This window comes from Armigeres subalbatus, chromosome 2 (genome assembly GCF_024139115.2).
Source record: "Armigeres subalbatus isolate Guangzhou_Male chromosome 2, GZ_Asu_2, whole genome shotgun sequence".
Classification (NCBI taxonomy): domain Eukaryota; kingdom Metazoa; phylum Arthropoda; class Insecta; order Diptera; family Culicidae; genus Armigeres; species Armigeres subalbatus.
The window spans coordinates 340,990,847-341,009,966 of record NC_085140.1 but is presented as its reverse complement, the minus strand read 5'-3'; the positions used below and the strand labels follow the sequence as shown (position 1 = coordinate 341,009,966).

General features: G+C 37.1%; 2 protein-coding genes across 5 annotated transcripts in view; one reads left to right on the top strand and one right to left on the bottom strand.

Moving 5' to 3' along the window:
* The window catches only part of LOC134212850 (ubiquitin-conjugating enzyme E2Q-like protein 1), a 292,956-nt gene that overhangs the window by 20,345 nt on the left and 253,491 nt on the right, over window positions 1-19,120 (top strand). The gene's annotated exons all lie outside the window — the stretch shown is intronic.
* LOC134217004 (uncharacterized) lies at window positions 823-14,096 on the bottom strand. Its single transcript, XM_062695759.1, has 2 exons — window positions 13,864-14,096; window positions 823-977 (listed from the first exon to the last, which is right to left on the bottom strand). Exons 1-2 carry the CDS (start codon window positions 14,052-14,054, stop codon window positions 833-835), a joined length of 336 nt encoding a protein of 111 aa, XP_062551743.1. The 5' UTR covers window positions 14,055-14,096; the 3' UTR covers window positions 823-832.

The window sequence follows — 19,120 nt, the reverse complement described above, 5'->3', positions numbered from 1 at the left end:
TGACGTCGACAGTATGCCTTCCGGAAGCTGCCACTGTCAGAATGTAAAAAAAAACGGCAAAAAAGTAAACTCAAGTCAACAGTGCCCCGTCTGTGTGTGAAAACTGAAGGACATACCTACTGAACTGGATAATGACGACGACGGTGATGGCCACGGTGGTGGTGCTATCCTCATCCGTTGAGATATCCTTCGGTGGCTTCGTAGCGAGGCGTTACGGACACGGCACGAGATGAAGCTGTGATTAAATTTATTCAACCCACTTCATCCACCCCAGGAATCTGCTGCCTGGCTTTTATCGATAGTGGTTTTGTGGTTGTTCTTCTTCATTTTCTGCTTTGTGTATTTTGTCCCCAAACCCCATCTCGGTCACCCGGTTTCAACGGGACGATACGTAGATGAGAATAGTTTAAACCGCGCCAGTAGATCAGAAAAGATTAACACGCCATTATAATTAATATAAGTTTGTAGAAATGAATTTTAAACGATTGCTCGAGGACTTGTCGATCTTCTGTTTAAAACATGTCCCATTATTAATAACATGTTCCTATATTTAACATACTCACAAGAGACGATTTTAGCCTTTTTATGTCAAGAAAATTATTAAAATGTGAAATGTCTTCACCTGTCATAAAATGAGTTTAGTACTATTCCATTTAATTCCCCCATGTTGTAATCTTTACAGATACGTATTTCGACCTCAACTGTAAGGCCGTGTCCAGTAACCTGTCCCCTCAGTAACAACAAACATTCTCTAAAACTGGGAATCCTGTTTGATTTATAGGGAAGCAAACCATACAAAATACTTGTGGGGCGTATATTTAACCATTCTCCTCTACGTGAAACATTCGTTGGCAGAGCAACGGTTCCATTCAATTTTCCACCACCCACGGAGTCCGGATCGGAAATTTGCTTTTTCGACTTCTGCTTCGAACTTTCGATCTCCATCCAGCCATCGAAATCCATCCACCTGAAATAACCTGAAATGGATTTATTTATAATGTACTTATTTGCTCGTGGCTTCAAAATTCACACCTCGTTTTCGTTTGGGTCAATTTATTGATTGCATCATTTATTTATTAAAGCTTCGAATCTACAGCAGCGGGTACGCTCGTAGCTGCACCGACTAGCGGCGCTGTTGAATACTTCAGTGACGAGCTGGCGTATGTAAGCCATAACCCAAACAACAACATTGTCAACGAAAGCTAAATTTGTCTCACGCTACCTTTAGCGCCCCTCCTCGTGCAAGCTCGAGGTAGGTACTCGACATCGACTGCTTCCGGTTCTGGGCTGCTGGTGGAGGTTGTGGTGTTACGGTCCGGGACGAGTTAGGATATACTTTCCGAACGATCTATGCGAAGCTATGTCGGTTGTTGGCGAAGGAATGTGACAATGTCAGTCGAATGATGGCGAAAATGATGCCGACGACAACAAATGGTCGTCGGTGCGGTGGGGTGGCTGCTGAATTGCTGTCATCGGAGTGTAACGAAGAAGGTGGCGACAACTTTGACTTTGGGAATGTGTAGCAGTTTTCCCGGAAGATGGGAAGTGCCACGGATGAGTCAGTCACGGTTGAATCGTAGTGTCGTCGGCATCTAGCCATGGAAAAAAACGGGGCATATAATCTGCTCTCGTTTTTGGATGGCGACGATTGAATAATACAGCATTTTAAAATCCATTGAGAACACTATTTCAGTAGATATTGATCACAGGATTTCGCTGATTGTTATTTTTTTACTTTTTTATATAAAGAATGTTGATCGATAGAAAATTATATTTTGTTCGATCAAATATCATCCAACTAGGCAGCCAGCCCAATAATGCTTTCCTCATCATCAATCATACACCTTTGTGTCAACATTTAATCGCGTTCATTCATCGTTAATCCTATTCAAAACGTTTTATTCGTTAATCAATATCGTCAATCTTTGCCAAAATATTATTTGATCAACTGACTATGATGAGTTTAGTTCTTTCCATTTAATTCCACTACGTTTTGTTATCTTTCCAGATACGTATTTCAACCTCAACTTTGAGGCCGTCTTCAGTGTCTCGTACTTGGCTCGACTTCGAGTCAAGTACGAGACACTGAAGACGGCCTCACAGTGGAGGTCAAAAAACGTATCTGGAAAAATAACAAAACGTAGTGAAATTAAATGGAAAGTACTAAACTCGTCTTAGACAGTTGAAGACATTCCACTAAAAGAGCTCAAAAAACTTTTCTGATGATTTAATTGTTATTCATACTCTTTAAACATTGTCAAAAATGAATTAATCATTAATCATAACCTTTAATCATAAAGTTGAGTGATTTAATTACAACCAATTTAAGCATTCATTCAAACTTTATTCATTGCCGCTCTGAGCTTGAGCGACTTGATTGTATAACGACAGGAATGAAAAATTTCGATAAACAAATAGAAATTTTCCATAAAAAATGGGTAATTGCCAATAGAGAAATCAGGGTATGGTTCAGGTAAATTTCCACAAATAAAATTGAGATTTTCCACAAAACAAAAATAAATTAGCACTTTTAAAAGCATAAATTGCAATTATAAAAGAAGATTTTCCCACAAAGGAATCAAAATGTTCCACGAAAAACACGAAAAAAAACATAAATAAATCAGTATTAGCAATAAACTATTACAAAATTTTCCACAAAATAAATATTGCTACCGTTTAGTACCATTGTTAATCGCAACCAGCAGACTCAGACGTTTCTGCGTTTATAAAACTGATCAGAAGATTAGAAAAATCGTAAACCTTTTGGTATGTGTGCTGCATGGAAGATCGCTCCAAACATAGCTCTATCTTTAAACAGGAATGGCAAGACTTAGATGAAATATTCAATGTACTTGAAGTTGTAATACATCTTCTGGTTAATGACCTTATCATTTTACATGACTTTTATTGTTGGGCATTTGGGCAATTACATATTTCTGTAAACGCTTTTGGTTCCGACACACAGAGTTTATTATATGTGAAAATGCAATTATCCTGGCTCTCATGAGTTTATTTTATAAATGTTTCTAAAATCCGACAGCAGACAATACATGATTTTAAATCGATGGATCTGAAACACTAAAATACGCAAAAAAGCTTAAAAGTTATTGAGGACAGATGCTTTCTGAATTAAATAAACTGAAAATTATTGACTTGTAAACAGTTTAGCAATGATTCCTAGGCAACGGGAATTAGTAGCACTTGCTAGCAATGGTAGCATAATTGATTTACTATAAACGTATAAAAGCTAGACACAGCAAGTGTCAAAACAATCTGACCATAGTTGATTGGTCGCTATAATAAAAGCTGGATACACCAAAATGCAATAAAATTGATCAAATTTTCCGTGAACTGTAAACGCTTTTAAAGGAGAAGTCATCTATGAAAAAATGCTCAGTTTTATTGCTTTTTTATATCTTTTATGGAAATTTTCATATTTTTTCATTACTCTTTATTGTTTTTTCGTGGAAAGTTTTTAATTTTTAACGATTTTTGTTTGCGAAATTTTTAAACGATTAATTATTAAACATTCGATTTTAGCAACAAAAATTTTTGTTTATTTTTATTTTTGATATTGCTTATGAACCACGTAAATATCGTAGTCCTCGTAAAAAAAATTGGTTAGGGGTCTAACCGACGTGATTTTTTTTAAGATAAACGCCTAAATAACGAATTTTTTGTAAATGAAATTGATTAGACCCCAAAATCGACGAAGAAAAATTTAAAAAAATACTTCTGAAAAAAAAATGTACTGTAAATGTTTAGATCAAGGACGTTATCGATCATTTAGTAATCTGCGTTCGATCATTTAGTAATCTGCGTTCGATCATTTAGTAGTTTGACAATAACTTATTCCAGAGGTTAAATTTCAAAATGTGTTGTATGGTGGACTTTTAGTGCGAAGGTTTTTTCTACAACTCTCCTCAAAAGGTCGATAACAAAATATGCAATCATTTAATCTAAGTTACTGCTACTAGCTCTATAGCTGCGTTATTAGTGAAATTTAAACAAAGAACTGTTATGCAGAGTAGTAGATAAACCTTTGCACTAGAAGTCCACCATACAACACATTTTGAAATTTAGCCTCTGAAATGAGTTATTGAAAAACTACTAAATGAATGAATGCAGATTACTAAATGATCGGTAACATCCTTGGTTAAGATTTCAAAATTTGCGTAAAAAGGGTCATAGTGTATCTAGCATCACAAAAAGTGAAGAAATGTTGAAGTATCATGAGAATACATGACCCATTCGATTTTGACAACATTAGATTTTGGCAACATAAATGTTCCGAACGTGTTGCCAAAATCGAATGGGTCTGTAGTTATTTTACAACACTTTTTTTAAAATTCTAGATTGCTTTGAGAATAGGTCGTATGTGCAAAAGAGAGATTCTCTTTGATCACGCTCAATTTCAATAATTTATCGGCTAGTTTTGCATGTTTTGCTACATTTCCACTTCAGCGTGATAGACAAAGCTATTGTCTTTCGATATCTACCAAGAAATTCGGAGTAAACTTTTGGATAGTTTCGTAATAATCGAAAGAGAATAGATCTAAGGAGATACTCTCTTTTGAACATACGACCTATTTTCAAAGCACTCTAATTCTTCTCTGTTGAGCAATTCTCTGTGAAATCATGATTTTTTTTTCGAGATTTCAGTTTTGTATTTTTTTATTTCTCTGGAATTTTGCATATACATTCTTTGTGATCAAAAAACATAATTTGCATCATTGGTTTGCCATTTTGACTCTAGCCTAACTTTCTACAAAGGCCTAAGCAAAACCACTTTGAACACTTTCAAAAAAATTTAACTTGAAAATGGCTTGACCGATCGTTTTGATGTCTTGGGCAAAGCTTTAAGTAATCAATGGCTATGTGAAAAAAATATACACTGTGAAAAAAAAGTTCAAACATTGAAAATGAAACTTAAAAGTCGTTTTTCTCAAAAACGAATTTTTCAATATTTTTTTTATTTTTTGGTATGTTGTAGCAGATAATATATATATATGTATTTTTTTTTTCACTATAAGTCGTAATGGATAAATTATGGACAAAAAAGTAATATTATTTTAAAACTAGTTGGTTTTTCAAAAATAGTGGAAATATTTTTTTTACATTTTTATCGACCCGATTTTATGGAAGTGCGTTAAATTTCCAATGGAAAAGGTATACAGTATTTATTTTCTGAGTGCTATCATTTCCGCACCGATTTTTTAAATTTGCAGTCGTTTTCGAATGATTTTCGATTCTATCCCTATACAGTCGACTCTCTACATCTTGATGTTCTATATCTCGATATCTCTCCCTATGTTGATGGTTTTCTCGGTCCCTTCGATCTTCATACTTTTGGGCTTTCTACATCTCGATAACCTCCCTATCTCGATATCTCTCTATCTCGATGTGTTCTGGTCATATTTTGTTCAGAATTCTTTCTCTCTATGTCGATATATTCAAATTTCTAGGCTACTAGACCATCTTTGAACAATAACAAACAGATGGTCCCTTAAATATCGAGATGTAGAGAGGCGACTGTACCTAGAATTAAATTTTACGGAGTCATTGATATTTATTGACAAATGCTAGTATTGGAGCAGTGGTTGGTTATTTTCATGGTATGAGGTTGTGGGAAAAATACCTTACATAGAAAAAAAAACACAAATAATTTACAATGTTCTAAAAACTCATATGTGAATATGTACATTATGTGGAAGATAATAATTTGAAAAATGTATTGGAGGTAACCACTTTCCCGTCGATGGGACTCGAACTTACGACCCTCAGTACGCTAGACAGGTGCTTTAATCAACCAAGCAACGAAGGACCACCGTCGGCCTTCGCAACATAGCGGCTACTGAATGAGCTCGAAATTCCAAAATTGGACGCATAGTCAAATCACTCGCAATCCATGTGTCAAGCCAACACTTCCACATGTGTATAGTACAGTACTAATGTGAACGTGTACTATAACGTTTAATTGTCTCGAATTCCCTGGGCATAAAAGTATCATCGTGTTAGCCTCATGATATTCGAATGCAAAAAGGGTAACTTGGCTTAGAAACCTCGCAGTTAGTGACTGTGGAAGAGCTTAATGAACAGTAAGCTCTGAGGCGACTCTGTCCCCGCCCAGTGCGGGGATGTAATGCCAATAAGAAGAAGATTTGTCTATCACTTGTCCATCCTGATTATTCAATATTGAATAGAAACCTAAATGATATACCAAACATTAGTAAGGTTCTTCATTGGCATTATACCTCCCACTGGGACATTGCTGCCTCACAGCTTAGTGTTTTCTACAGTTTTTCCACAGCTGTTATCTGCGAGGTTTCTAAGCCAAGTTACCATTTCTGCATTTGTATATCATATGCCCAGGGACGTCGAGACAATTTCCAAACCGAAAATTGCCTAGACCGGAACCGGGAATCGAACCCAGCCACCCTCAGCATGGTCTTGCTTTGTAGCCGCGCAACTAACCGCACGGCTAAGGAGGGCCCAATTTAACTGCACAATTAAAACAAATATATTTCTAAAAAAAATCCATTAAAAAATAAAACGAGCTTAGACACCCTCAAGAACCTTCCCGAGCAGCACAAGTCAGGCAAATCTGGTTGCAGCAACTTGATTGCGACTAAATCTGGTCACATTTGAGTTGCAGTAACCTATGTGGAATATGTGTGCTGCTAGGGTTCGTGCAATAGCGATTCTGTATGCCTTGCCCAAAACATTTGAACGCATTATGAAAAAAACAATTTTTTTCATACGTGAACAGAGAAAATCTGCTCTTCCCTCACCAATCTGGTTATCGTCCTGGTTATAACACCATTGACGACATTGCAGTTTTTTCAGATCGAGGCAGGGCTGTTAAGGGAGCCCTCCTTAGCCGTGTGGTAAGACGCGCGGCTACAAAGCAAGACCATGCTGAGGGTGGCTGGGTTCGATTCCCGGTGCCGGTCTAGACAATTTTCGGATTGGAAATTGTCTCGACTTCCCTGGGCATAAAGTATCATCGTGCTAGCCTCACGATATACGAATGCAAAAATGGTAACCTGGCTTAGAAACCTCGCAGTTAATAACTGTGGAAGTGCTTAATGAACACTAAGCTGCGAGGCGGCTCTGTCCCAGTGTGGGGATGTAATGCCAATAAGAAGAAGAAGAAGAAGAAGGCAGTGCTGTTGTTTTGATACTACTGGATTACTCAGAGGCATTTGACACGATATCTCATTCACAGTTATGTACCAAACTTAATCGAAACTTTGGGTTTACCTCTGCAGCTGTTGATTTGATACATTCGTATTTATCTAAATGACGACAAGCTGTTTTTCATTATGGAACACTTTCAAGCTTTCTTCCAATTTTTTCATGCGTTTCACAAGGATCGGTTTCAGGATCTATTATTTTTTTCATTGTATGTGAATTATTTACCAAAATGATTGAAATACTGCTATATACACATATTTCGACTGCTCGAATTTCACTGTAGAACAAACTAATATTTTACTCAACGAAGCACTTACAATATTGCCAATTGGTCTAAAGCTAATCTATGTATTAAAACTTAATGTGTTCAAAACAAATGCACTTTTCATAACATCTTCGAGAGACCGATCTGAATTACGTTTACCAGACCTCTATCTAGGGCAAGACGAAATTCCATTCGTAGACCAGGCAACGAGCTTAGGAATCGCTTTGGACACCAAGGCAAACAATGTTTAAAAATTTAAGCAGGTTAAAGATCAGTATATTCATGGTCCTTCACCTCAACACTGATACTAAACTCCAACTATTCAAATTTTTTATTCTTCCTTACTTTATGTCAGTAGATTATTTGCTGGTTAGCGCTTCTTTTGCAGCAACTGATAAAATTAAGGTTGCATTCAATTCGTGTATACTTTTCGTGTACAAACTAGATCGATTTGCACATGTTTCACATCTTCAGAAAAACATGTTAGGTTATTCTTTTCAAAACTTTCCAAAAGTTAGAGCCGCTATTATCATTCATCAATTGATTACTACTAAGAAGCCTGAATACTTGTACAACAAATTGTGTCCTTTTCGAAGTATAAAATTGAACCAACTTCTTCGTAAGAGGAGTTGTTTCCTGGAATGAGTTACCCCAAAATATCTCAATGATAGTAAGTAAGACAACATTCATTAAACGGTGTCGTGAAGTTTTTCCTTAGTTTTCATTTTCTTTTTATTGTTTAAAGTTATCCAAAATCTATGTTTTCTTATATCGATTGCATACTTTGGTTATATTAACCGATAATAACAGTAAAAAGATGTAAGACGTGAATAAATAACAAACAAACAAACAAACAAATCCATAGTTTTTGACGCCTTTAAGTATTTATAAAATTTTAAACAAAAATTGAATTAGTGCTGACACCCAACTGATCCCCAAAGTGCGGCCCTCGAAGCCTTTTCCTGCGGCCCGCGAAGGTTTTCAGAATATACACTACATGTGGCCCATTGAAAAACATCACATCCAGGAAAAGCTTTCATCGTGTCCAGTTTTTCGTTGTACTCTGGCTGAGCATATATGCTAACATATATGTCATGTTCACATCATTATGATGGTCAAGAAACATATAAACCAAGAATCTTTTTATCAACATGATTTAATGAATTTCTCATTTCATACATGCTATGTAGGCTAACGGCAACATTCTTTGAAGGTATTTTTGGCGCTTTTACCAAGCTGAATATTTAACGTTCTTAGGTAAAATTAATGGTGTCATACATTGCACCCTAATATGAATTCTTTCATTCTTCAAAAAAAAGTTAAGTTGTGGTAAATTTCTATTTAAAATTGCTTTATTTATAATTCCTGATAATGCGTCATGTTAACGCACTTCACGCTAAGAAAAATGTTCAGCGAAATCAAGACTTTGTCATGCTGTGATTAGTCGGGCAATGCAGGTATCCAGCTTTTTATTCTGAGCTGCTATAATATCTGAATCACCCCTTTTGACATTTGGGTTGTCCACCATAAATTTTTCTGGCTCAGATCCAAGTATGCTATGCTATGATGTAAAATGTTTGTTTACAATAAAAAATCAAAAGTTTTCATTGTCGATTCTGAAGTCCTAAGTTTTATTTCCTAAATAAATTAAAACCAATCGATTTAATTATTTTACTATATCCATTTTTCTAATCTTTGTAGGTATTGTCAAAATGGATGGCCAAAGATGCAGTGGGACAGAATGTATGAAAATTTAATGTCAACTAGTAATATTCAGACAGATTATTTTGTGGGCACAATTCTGGATTTGTGGTTTCGGAGAGATGGAATATCATTAAGATCATAAACTCCTCTTTGGATGCTAATGTTTCACAACGATTAAGAAATAATTTTAAACTAATAACGTCGTACGTGAGTCGATAAAAAGCTTGGGGCATCAGTTGTAACCATGTCGTAATATACCACCGGTAATACTACTCAATAGCAATAAAAAGTTTTAACATAATTATGAGAATGATGCAGAAATCTGTTCAGTTTAAACTATATTTTTTAACCATTGAAAGCTGCATATCGCAAGCAGGTTACATGTTTCTCATATTCGTTTGAAAACGAGAAACGGTTGAAAATCACATTGAATGCCACATTGAAGGAAATTACTTCTTCTTCTGCTTCTTCTTGGCTTTTTGCATTGGAAATTAGCTTATTGCCGACACTCAACATAGCTTTCGATGCCAACCAACTGCATATGCGTATATCGTGAGGCAAGAAAAATGGTACTTCATGCCCGAATGAGTCGAAAATAATATCTTACTCGAATAATGCCATGCCTTCACTATGCTAACAGAGGTCTCAATGATGGTAGTAAACAATTGTGCTTATTCAGCGTCTCGTATGACTCGAGAATTGTGCTTGCGTTTTTGACCATAGTAAAAAGGTATGGTTTATTCATAAGTACTTTTTTTTGCCTAAGTTTTGAAAATATCGGACTTTTTGTAGCTTATTATATAAGAATGATGTCGAGTCAGACTCAGCTTCTCAACTTCTATTATTAGTGGAGGTAACATCTAAGTCTTTACGAGTAGAATTTCCACCAACGAGTTTCCATGAAAATTTATTAATTATCAACTGCATTGAGACATCATTGAACAACTCTTCGTGAATACTATCAGGAGGGAAATACCCAAATGACCAAAAGCGATCGTTTAACTTTATTTTAAAAGAGATTTTCACCAGGGCTTCTTCAATGCTCATTACCAAACGCATAAGATTTGAACTTTATACGCACGTCTCTACAAGCACGTCTCGCAAGTCTCTACCACCAGTTGCTTTCTTCATATTCTCTGAATGCTCGTAGCACCTAAAGCGAGCATAGACAACCTTACAAGAACATGTAAAATCTTGCTACCTTGCTAGAATAAAAAAGTAATTTTTAAAACAATTTAATATTCAAATTGATTTACCGTGAATAGTAAACAATTATCCATAAGTGAAAATTTCTGACAGATAACAAAATATACTTAAACTTATTATAATTATACACAGCATCTGTCAAAATTGAATCACCCCTCATCAAGTTTATGGCTAACGTAAAAAGCTGGATAATCCCGTTTGAATATCTCATATCGAAAAATTCAGAAAATAAGTACTGCTGGTAAGTTCACCTGGCTTCAAAAAAACCTTTAAAACATGCTGTCGTTATTTGCAACAACTTTCATTGAACAATAATCATCGAAGATAAAAACAGTTCCAACTCTTAGAATCGGTCGACAGATGTTGATTTGGTAAAATAGTTTTGGGCCCTACTTAGCCGTGCGGTAAGACGCGCGGCTACAAAGTAAGACCATACTGAGGGTGGCTGGGTTCGATTCCCGAAAGTGCCGGTCTAGGCAATTTTCGAAATGCAAATTGTCTCGGCTCTCCTGGGCATAAAAGTATCATTGTGTGAGCCTCATGATATACGAATGCAAAAATGGTAACATGGCTTATAAACCTCGCGGCTAATAACTGTGGAGGTGCTTAATGAACATTAAGCAGCGAGGCGGCTTCCCCCAGTGTGGGGATGTAATGCCAATAAGAAAAAGAAGAAGAAGAAGTTTTGCCAACTAAGCCAAGAAGACTTTGTTGCGAAAGTAAAATTTCACGTTAAGTCCGCTATCGCAGAAGTGTATAATAATATAAACTCAGCTACGCTGTAGAATGTAATGCCCCTACAAGTATGTTTTTTAAATTATTTGATTACTTTGTATTATACTTCAAAATTCAATTCGAATTGATAAACAAATATTGCAAATATACCGCGGCTCGCTTCATTAGTTCAAAATTGCTGTTTGGCCCTCGATAGTAAGCAGGCTGGGGACCACTGGCCTAACATTTGCCCGATTTTAAATAAACATCTAATGAATTTTCCAGGCCGGTTCACACGTGCAGTGCTCGTTTGTTTTTTTTTTTTTCATTTCTAAAATAGTTGAAGGCCTAAAAAAATATGAGGTTTTCAGTAAAGTTGACCTTAAATAGGCCAGAGAATCGTCAATAAAACGAGATACAGCCTTTGACGGGAAAGGTCAATTTATGTTTGTTTTGTGGAAAATTCTTAATTGTTGTACACAGGATTTTTTTACGCGATTTTTTTTCGCTCGTATTTTTGATCGTGTGACTTTAATTTACCTCCAGAATGAATCAAAGAAAAACCAAATGATGATTATTATGCGTTAAAAATTTAGGATGAGCGGAAAATAGACAAAATGTAAACCGTGTAAAAGCAGAATCCAGTGTAATTGTAATTTTTTAATTGTAATTTTGCATTATTTGTGGAAATTTTATATTTATTTATTGTTTATACCCTGAGTTCTTTATTTTGAAATTTCCGTTTCGCATGCGCATCCAAGAAGATTGATTCCCTAAACTTGAGGGTCAAATTCGCTCTTCTAAAGACCAGATCACTTTTAAATGTGGGCTCTTTTAAACGTTTGTATTTTTTAAACTTTTCGTTAGGTCGAAAAACTTTCTAAAAATGGATTAAAGCTTATATTATTTTATTTCATATAAATAACTGAATTAAATCATGCATCGTTATTTCGAAGAAAGACTCGTCCTTTTCTGTTGATGCCGCTTGTCAGCCATATTCTTTAGTCATATTTTGTCATTGACATTGGCTCCTTCTGTCTTCAGTTTTTGCTTAATTATCGCCCAAAATTACTCTATTGGAAGGATCTGAGGATAATGTGATGGATTCAGATTTTTAGATGAACTGTACTCCACTATTGTTGTACCATTGTAGCACTTCCTAGCCAAAACGAATATGAGCCATCTTGGGACTGAATGAAGGGTAGGTAAAATCCGGTTTTTGGCGCAGATGGATTTCGCATAATTATTTTCTTTTTCCTTCCTGCATGGTGAATATTTTGAGATCACGTTAGTTTCAAACTATGAAAAATAGACTGAAAAAAACGGTTTACCAATTATGAAACGCCACATCGTCCCTGACGCCAAATGACCGAATGAGCAGCTGACATTCTTTGTTTATGATGATTCCCTGATATCCGAATCCTAATCCCCTTCCATCCTTGAACATTGTAAACCTAACCTCGAGTCACCAAGAGTACGTTGGCTTCTACCCCTCTCTTACTAACTTCATATTAAAGGGATATTGATTGTACTTATCCCAAAGAACCATGGCTCCTTAAAGTGTTATACATGCCTGAGCCTACCAAATAAACTAAATTTAAAAATAAATATTCAAAACGCTTAACATAATCCAGATAATTGTGTTTGGCACTGGGTGATCTCCCCCTACTCGTAACTTGATTCATTAGAATGAACGTTCAACCTTGTTTCAAGCAGCGTTTTCACTTTCGTAGTGAAAAGTTATTTAGTTGAATCACACTACAAAGCAAGGGCCCTCCTTAGATTGACGATAAAATATGCCTCACCAAAGCAAAACTTAGCTGAAGGTTACCGAATGCGATTTTCTATTCGATTTAACCATTTTCATGTCTACCCGAAGCCCCTGACGTACTTTTGCTTAGGTTGACGTACTTGAGGTGGAAAACTGTGCAAGTCATCAATGAATACCAAGCTGGGAGACAGCAAGGACACAATTAGGGAATGTAATGCCGGTGGAATGAAAAAAAAGAAAGAAAAACTTCACGACTTGATGTATTTATGATGGAATGTCATGGCAGGGATTTCGTTCTGCTTTTCGATAAAATCACGTCGCAAAGTAGCTAACTCCCAAAGCCAATGAATGGTGGTAGAAGCAACAAACATCCGGATTGTGGGTGCACCTTCTGACATGTTGTGTGCCACAGGGTAGGGAGGGAAATATGAACACGCTGCTGGATGAAGAACATTGACACTGGTGGAGCGATTCAAGCCCGAGGTCAGGTATTTATGGATAACTTTAACAAGTGGTTTGGTTGTTGGGTCGGTGGAAGCGTTCTATTGAAAAAGTTTATCGGTAAAGGACACTTGAAAGTGCTAAGCGTTTTGATGTTGTCACACCTTTTGTGGAACATCATTATGAAATTCATTTAACTATTAGTAAGTAGTTGTAGATATGAAATGTTTTACTAAAATAAAAAATAGTCTTTCAAGTGACATCATCGAATCGTATTGATGCTGAATTCAAAGCTATAACCCTAATCAGCTTCACATCTTCTCATTTATTTATATCTTCTGAGAGTATTTTTATCGACCTATTTACGATACAAAAAGCTCATTAATTTCAATCAATCGAACAGTATAAAGTTACTTTGATGTTTATTTTCCACTTCTACCCTCACAGTTCGACACTTTGTATGACATTTTGATAAAATGTTTTACGATTGGTACAGTGAACACGCGAGCAAACTTTATGATCCACCCGTTTGCCTGAAACTGTAACACGAGGTTCTTCAACTTACCAATTCAGCTCGTGAGCACACAGTAGATTGGTGTTCTTCTGTGGTTTCGGTGGAATATCACCCACCCCAGTCGCCGAAGGTGGATACTTGACATTCATGACTTTCTGTTGTTTTGCTTCGTGACTAAGGTGCTGTGGCGCAGTCTGCGCTGGCGTCAAGATATGTTTTATCACATTGAAGCCCCAGCACATGAATCAGAACAGTTGCTTATACCGCCGAGCCGGCAGCCATCACACGCGTGCCGGCGGACACCTGACAATGGCATGCGAGTGAATGGTTTATATGAATATTGTATTTTTTTTCACCTTGCTTACGCTCTTCCAGCATAACAAAAAAGTTTTTCAGTTACCACAAGCAGTACTGTCACTAACTTGTGACTGATGCTCCTCAAATTTCGCTTACAGCAAGGGCTGCGTTAATAATGAATATGTATCAGTTCTAAGAAAAGCTGCATGTCGTTTACGCAGTGAACTTCACTCTTTTCGTGGAAGAGGCCGCATCATAAAATTAACTTCTATAGTACTTAGTATAGGGAATGGCTGCGTCGGTTTCTCGTTGTGTGATTCAATACTAGCGTAGCAAGAAGGGATAGGTATGTGAAGGTCTTTTTTGAATTTATTGGTATTTCGTTTGATTCATATCAAGGGTGTTTCCTAGGTCTGCTTTTTTATTTACGATTGTGTGGAATATGAATGTTCAACTACATTGCTTTGTATTTATTTTTGTAGAAAACAAAGAATGTATTGATCAGAATCCACAGAGTGCCGTATGATGAACAAGCTCAACATGAACAGCAGATGTCTTTCCAGCAAATTATTAATTTAATTTACGTATTTTTATTGAGGCTTGAAGGTGGCCACATCTGATGTCTTGGAAGGCTGGAGAGCAGAGTAGTTTTGTTCCACATTATTTCTATTTTTTACTAGCAGACCCGACGAACTTTGTTTCGCCTAAAATTAATTTTCATTTGTATGGGAGCTCCCCTTTCCAAAGTAGGGAGGGGTCTCAAACCATCTTAAGAACCTTTCCCGGCCCCAAAAACCTCTGCATACAATTTTTTACGCCGATCGGTTTAGTACTTACCGAGTTTATAAGGTTCAGACAGACAGAAATTCATTTTTATGTATATAGAAGAAGAAGAAGATATGCAACCCTTGGGTAGCATGGTAGCTCATTGTCTAGGTTGCGAGCCATATTGTGCTTTTGGACGAGAGAAGTTATAATCCACGCAAATAGAAAGAAATTCTCGCTACCGCCAGCTGCAAAACATCTTTGGCGAGGAAAGGGTGGAAGCTAATCACCACCCGAAAAAAGGTAAAAAGATCGACAGAATTTTTATTTTCAAAGGCAATCTCCAGGGTTTGCATAAATCGCTCTCAACAGAGCGTCCGTTGTTTCATGCTAGGTGGTTAAGTGTTCAGTCTGTACGACCTTTGCTTAAAGACGGTGTTCCTGTCTTTTTATTGTATACAAGTGCAAAAAAGATAGGCAGTAACTTTAATAAATAGTTTGGTTGTTGGGTCGTTCTATTAAAAAAAAAACTTTATCGGTTAAGGATTTTTTGAATACTCGGTCATTGCCCATGGTGGGTACTGTTAGGGTTTTGCCGCCAGGCGATCCTGGGTCTGCCTCTGCTGCGATGTCCTGCCGGATTCCAGCGCTTGCTTGCAGATTTCGTCTCTGCTCTTACGTTGTCTGTGGCCGGCCTACGCCCATTCACACTGTGGAGTTGCCGTTGATATTGGATCGTCGATGGGGCTCAGTATTCGGGATCCAGTTGTGAGCCCACCAGGCCCGAGCTGTAAAACATAGACATCGGGTGATGAAAACTTGCAAATATATATCATCTCTGCCAATATACACCAAGTCTCACATCACCGATTTCATGTTAGAGTTGAGTATTCGAGGTTTTGTGCATTGCCTGGACAGATTGGATCTCCATGTTCTATGTTGATCTTGGTCCCCTGTCCGAGGTTGGCTGGCTTTGGTTTCGACCTTCTCCACTGTTTGCCTGGCTACCGTTTGTTGTTTGTTGTTGTTTGTTGAGTGGGAGCATACGACCAGGTCATTCAGTTTACTCTACCTGGTAGAGCGCTGTGGCGTTAGTAGAGTAGTATCATCATCTCGTTCGATTGCTCTATGGAGGTAGACTGCTAGAGAGGTCCATGATTTCGTCGACTACGATGGGAAATAACAACAGAGGTATAATACATGTATCTTTGTCTCACTCTTGTACTAACTCACCATTCCGTGATCAATCAGTACCAAATGGAGGGACTCTTGAAATTAAATAACCTGCTCCAGCATGATGCAAAGCGTGACAGAATGGTTCTCACACGATCGTCCGAGGCGGAACACTGCCTGCTGCCGTCAGAGAATTGTCAACCTTTCTCTATATCTGGATTAGGAGAGGTTGTCAAAACTTGAAGAAGTTGTCGAGCCAACGTTTCAGCTGATCAGCTGGATCGATGAATGACTGACATGTCGCGTCTTTATCTATCATCCACGGATTTGTCCGTGCTCCATTCAAGCGTCGCGAAATATCGAAATAGAAATGAATATCGCCGGTTGTTCCGGGTTTCCTACCATCGTCGGCCGGGGAGGTCTCCTGCGTCCACTTCTCATGTCTGCAGGCAGAGCATTTGACTTACTTTCCAGAGCCGCTTTTAGTTGGCAGGACTAGTATTTAGTATAGACACTATAGGTTCCACGAGCGCAGGCACGGTTGGGTTATTTCGATTAAGTGTGTTTTTCCACTTTTTCACAGTGTACCATGCGAATTTGACGTCACACGCTGCGTTGCTTGGGTTGCAATAGTGACGTCATGCTCGTTTGGCTACACTAACTGACAGCTCGTTTGGCTACACTCGCCTTCGCCTCAGCTCGTCTATGGAACCTATAGTGTCTATAGTATTTAGCTCCTCTGGAAATAGATCAGCTGAAAACGGAGACGATGCCTTTTTGAGGCCGTAATAAACGCAGCGCTGACATCGCTTTTGACTAAGGGTATGCGATAACACACTTTTTCCTAACGAAACGAAGCGAAACGAAATTTAAAATGTCTAGGTTGATTCGGATCGAAACGAAATGAAATATAGATTTCTTTCGAGACTTTGGAACGATACGAAATCAAGGTTCATTTAATTCGAAATTTTTCGAAACGAAACGAAATTTTGATTTTTTTTCCGCGGAATTTTTATTGAATTGGTTTTACATCATGTACGCAATTCTGATTCCACTTTTTCGAAGTCGAATAACTGTTTTGCGACCAAAAGAGTTATAATAACTGAAGAGGCAATCTATGCTAAATCGTCACATTCTCGCCGCATATACCATTGGCGATAAAGCAATACCCCAGCATTTGTACCGCTTTCAAAGGAATTCTTCGAGGAGCGTGTGCTCCCGAATCTGATCAATTTTATATCAGTAAGTATATAAAAATAAAGAAATTGTGGGATTTTTCATATACGGATTCAAATTTCGTTTAAAACCTTAGTTCACCTAAGAATTATGTAATTATGCTGAAGCTTACTTCATATTGTCTTGTCAGCGTGGTTTTACAGTATTGACTTAGTCAAAATTTGAAAAAGAATGCTTAGAATTAATTTTTATTTAGTGGCATATTTAATTATGTATCCACATCTACCAGGTTTATACTGCCGCTAACCGCAATTCAGACTTATCTGGATATGGCGTCCATGTACAGATAAGTCTGACTTGCGGTTAGCGGCAGTATATGCAGTTATAGAATTGATATTACTAGATCAACATTTGAAAGGGGCGTATCTGCCAAAATTTATTCCTTCTTATTCTTCGTTTACATATATAGCATACATTTGCTCACTAGAAGAATCCTGTGCACCTTTCTAAAATGCATAAAGATATGTATTTCAGATTGAATTTCACAGACCCATCGGCGTCCATATACAGATGTGCTCGACTTGCGGTTAGCGGCAGCATAGTCTTATATACAATCAGCTCTACAAACTGAGCTATTGTGTGTGTGTCCTTGGCATATGAGAACAGCTGTTATGGTCAGTATGTGCTGAAAGCAATCATAAGTAAAGAATTCTCAGCAATTTTAATGATCTTTCAATCCGCACTGATTTTTTTTTTTTTGCAAATTTCATGCGAAGATCTAGAAATGCCCACAAATCTGAAATGCTCCTCACATATTGTGCAAATAGTCAAAGAAGAGCTTATTAGCTTAAATACCAAAAAGTTATTCTTATTGTATACTTGCTTCGGAGTTTCCAATTCATGATCTATAACGATGCTGGTCACGTGCTTATAGTCAATTTAGGATTAGGAGAGGAAAATTATTTTAACACTCATTGTTTTAAGAGACCGAGGAATGCTCTGCATCTTCGTGAGCGCTACGGAAAAGGAATCGTTGGTTGAGAAGGTAATTCACCCCTTGTTAAGCGACAAAATATTTATTGTAAACGAAGTTTTTTTGAAAGCAAGAAGATGAAAATTGTGTTTCAAATCAATCCACAGTGTTAGATTTCGTCGATTTCACGATCAAAATTGAATAACTTTGAAACCGTTGATTTTGGACGTTTGGTGTCTTCTACAAAGTTTTTAGACATGAAAAGACGCATCTTTTGATGTAATGCAATTGATGATTAATCCACCTACAAGTGAGATAAAAATTTTCTTATCGCCAATAACATAAATAGATAATTGATTTCTTCAGAAGAGGTGTAGAGTTTGACATTGCGAGAAACTTCGTAGAACATTCCGAAGCTCTATCTACTAAAGGTATCGAAATATGAGCGTCATCCGAGGATGACCCCCTTAAAAACAGTTTTTTAATTAACTTTTCAACAAGATTTTTTACATTTTCGTGATATTCTACAAAGTTATTCGGGTCAGCAAAATACGCATTTTGATTACTGTAGAGAGTTTCTACCTTTTAAACTAAAAATGTTATTTAAGTTTTTCTACTTTTTAAGCTAACTTTTACCTTAAGTAACTCCTTCCGGCGCAAAATGGCGCAGTTGGTTCAGATGGCATCTGAAAGTCCTGGCTTTCTGCTACAACTGACATGTGAAACCCCTTGTAGGCAAGAGTGGGTAAGGTATGTTACATTCAGAGGAAGTGTCCAATGTATTGGAGTTCGAAACACTCGATTTCACGATCAAAACTGAATTACTTTTAGGGGAGACTGGGTAGACTTGATCCCCTTTTCTGGTTTTCGATGTATCGCAGCCAAAAATAAATAAACATACTCGATTTCCACACAGACTCTTTA

What these genes read in the sequence shown, in the direction of transcription:
- LOC134217004 (XM_062695759.1), bottom strand. Translation starts at nt 14,054, where the DNA reads ATGTGCTGGGGCTTCAATGTGATAAAACATATCTTGACGCCAGCGCAG. An exon ending in TGTGCTCACGAGCTGAATTG is followed by an intron (nt 978 to 13,863) that starts GTAAGTTGAAGA and finishes AATCCATTTCAG; the next exon opens with GTTATTTCAGGTGGATGGAT.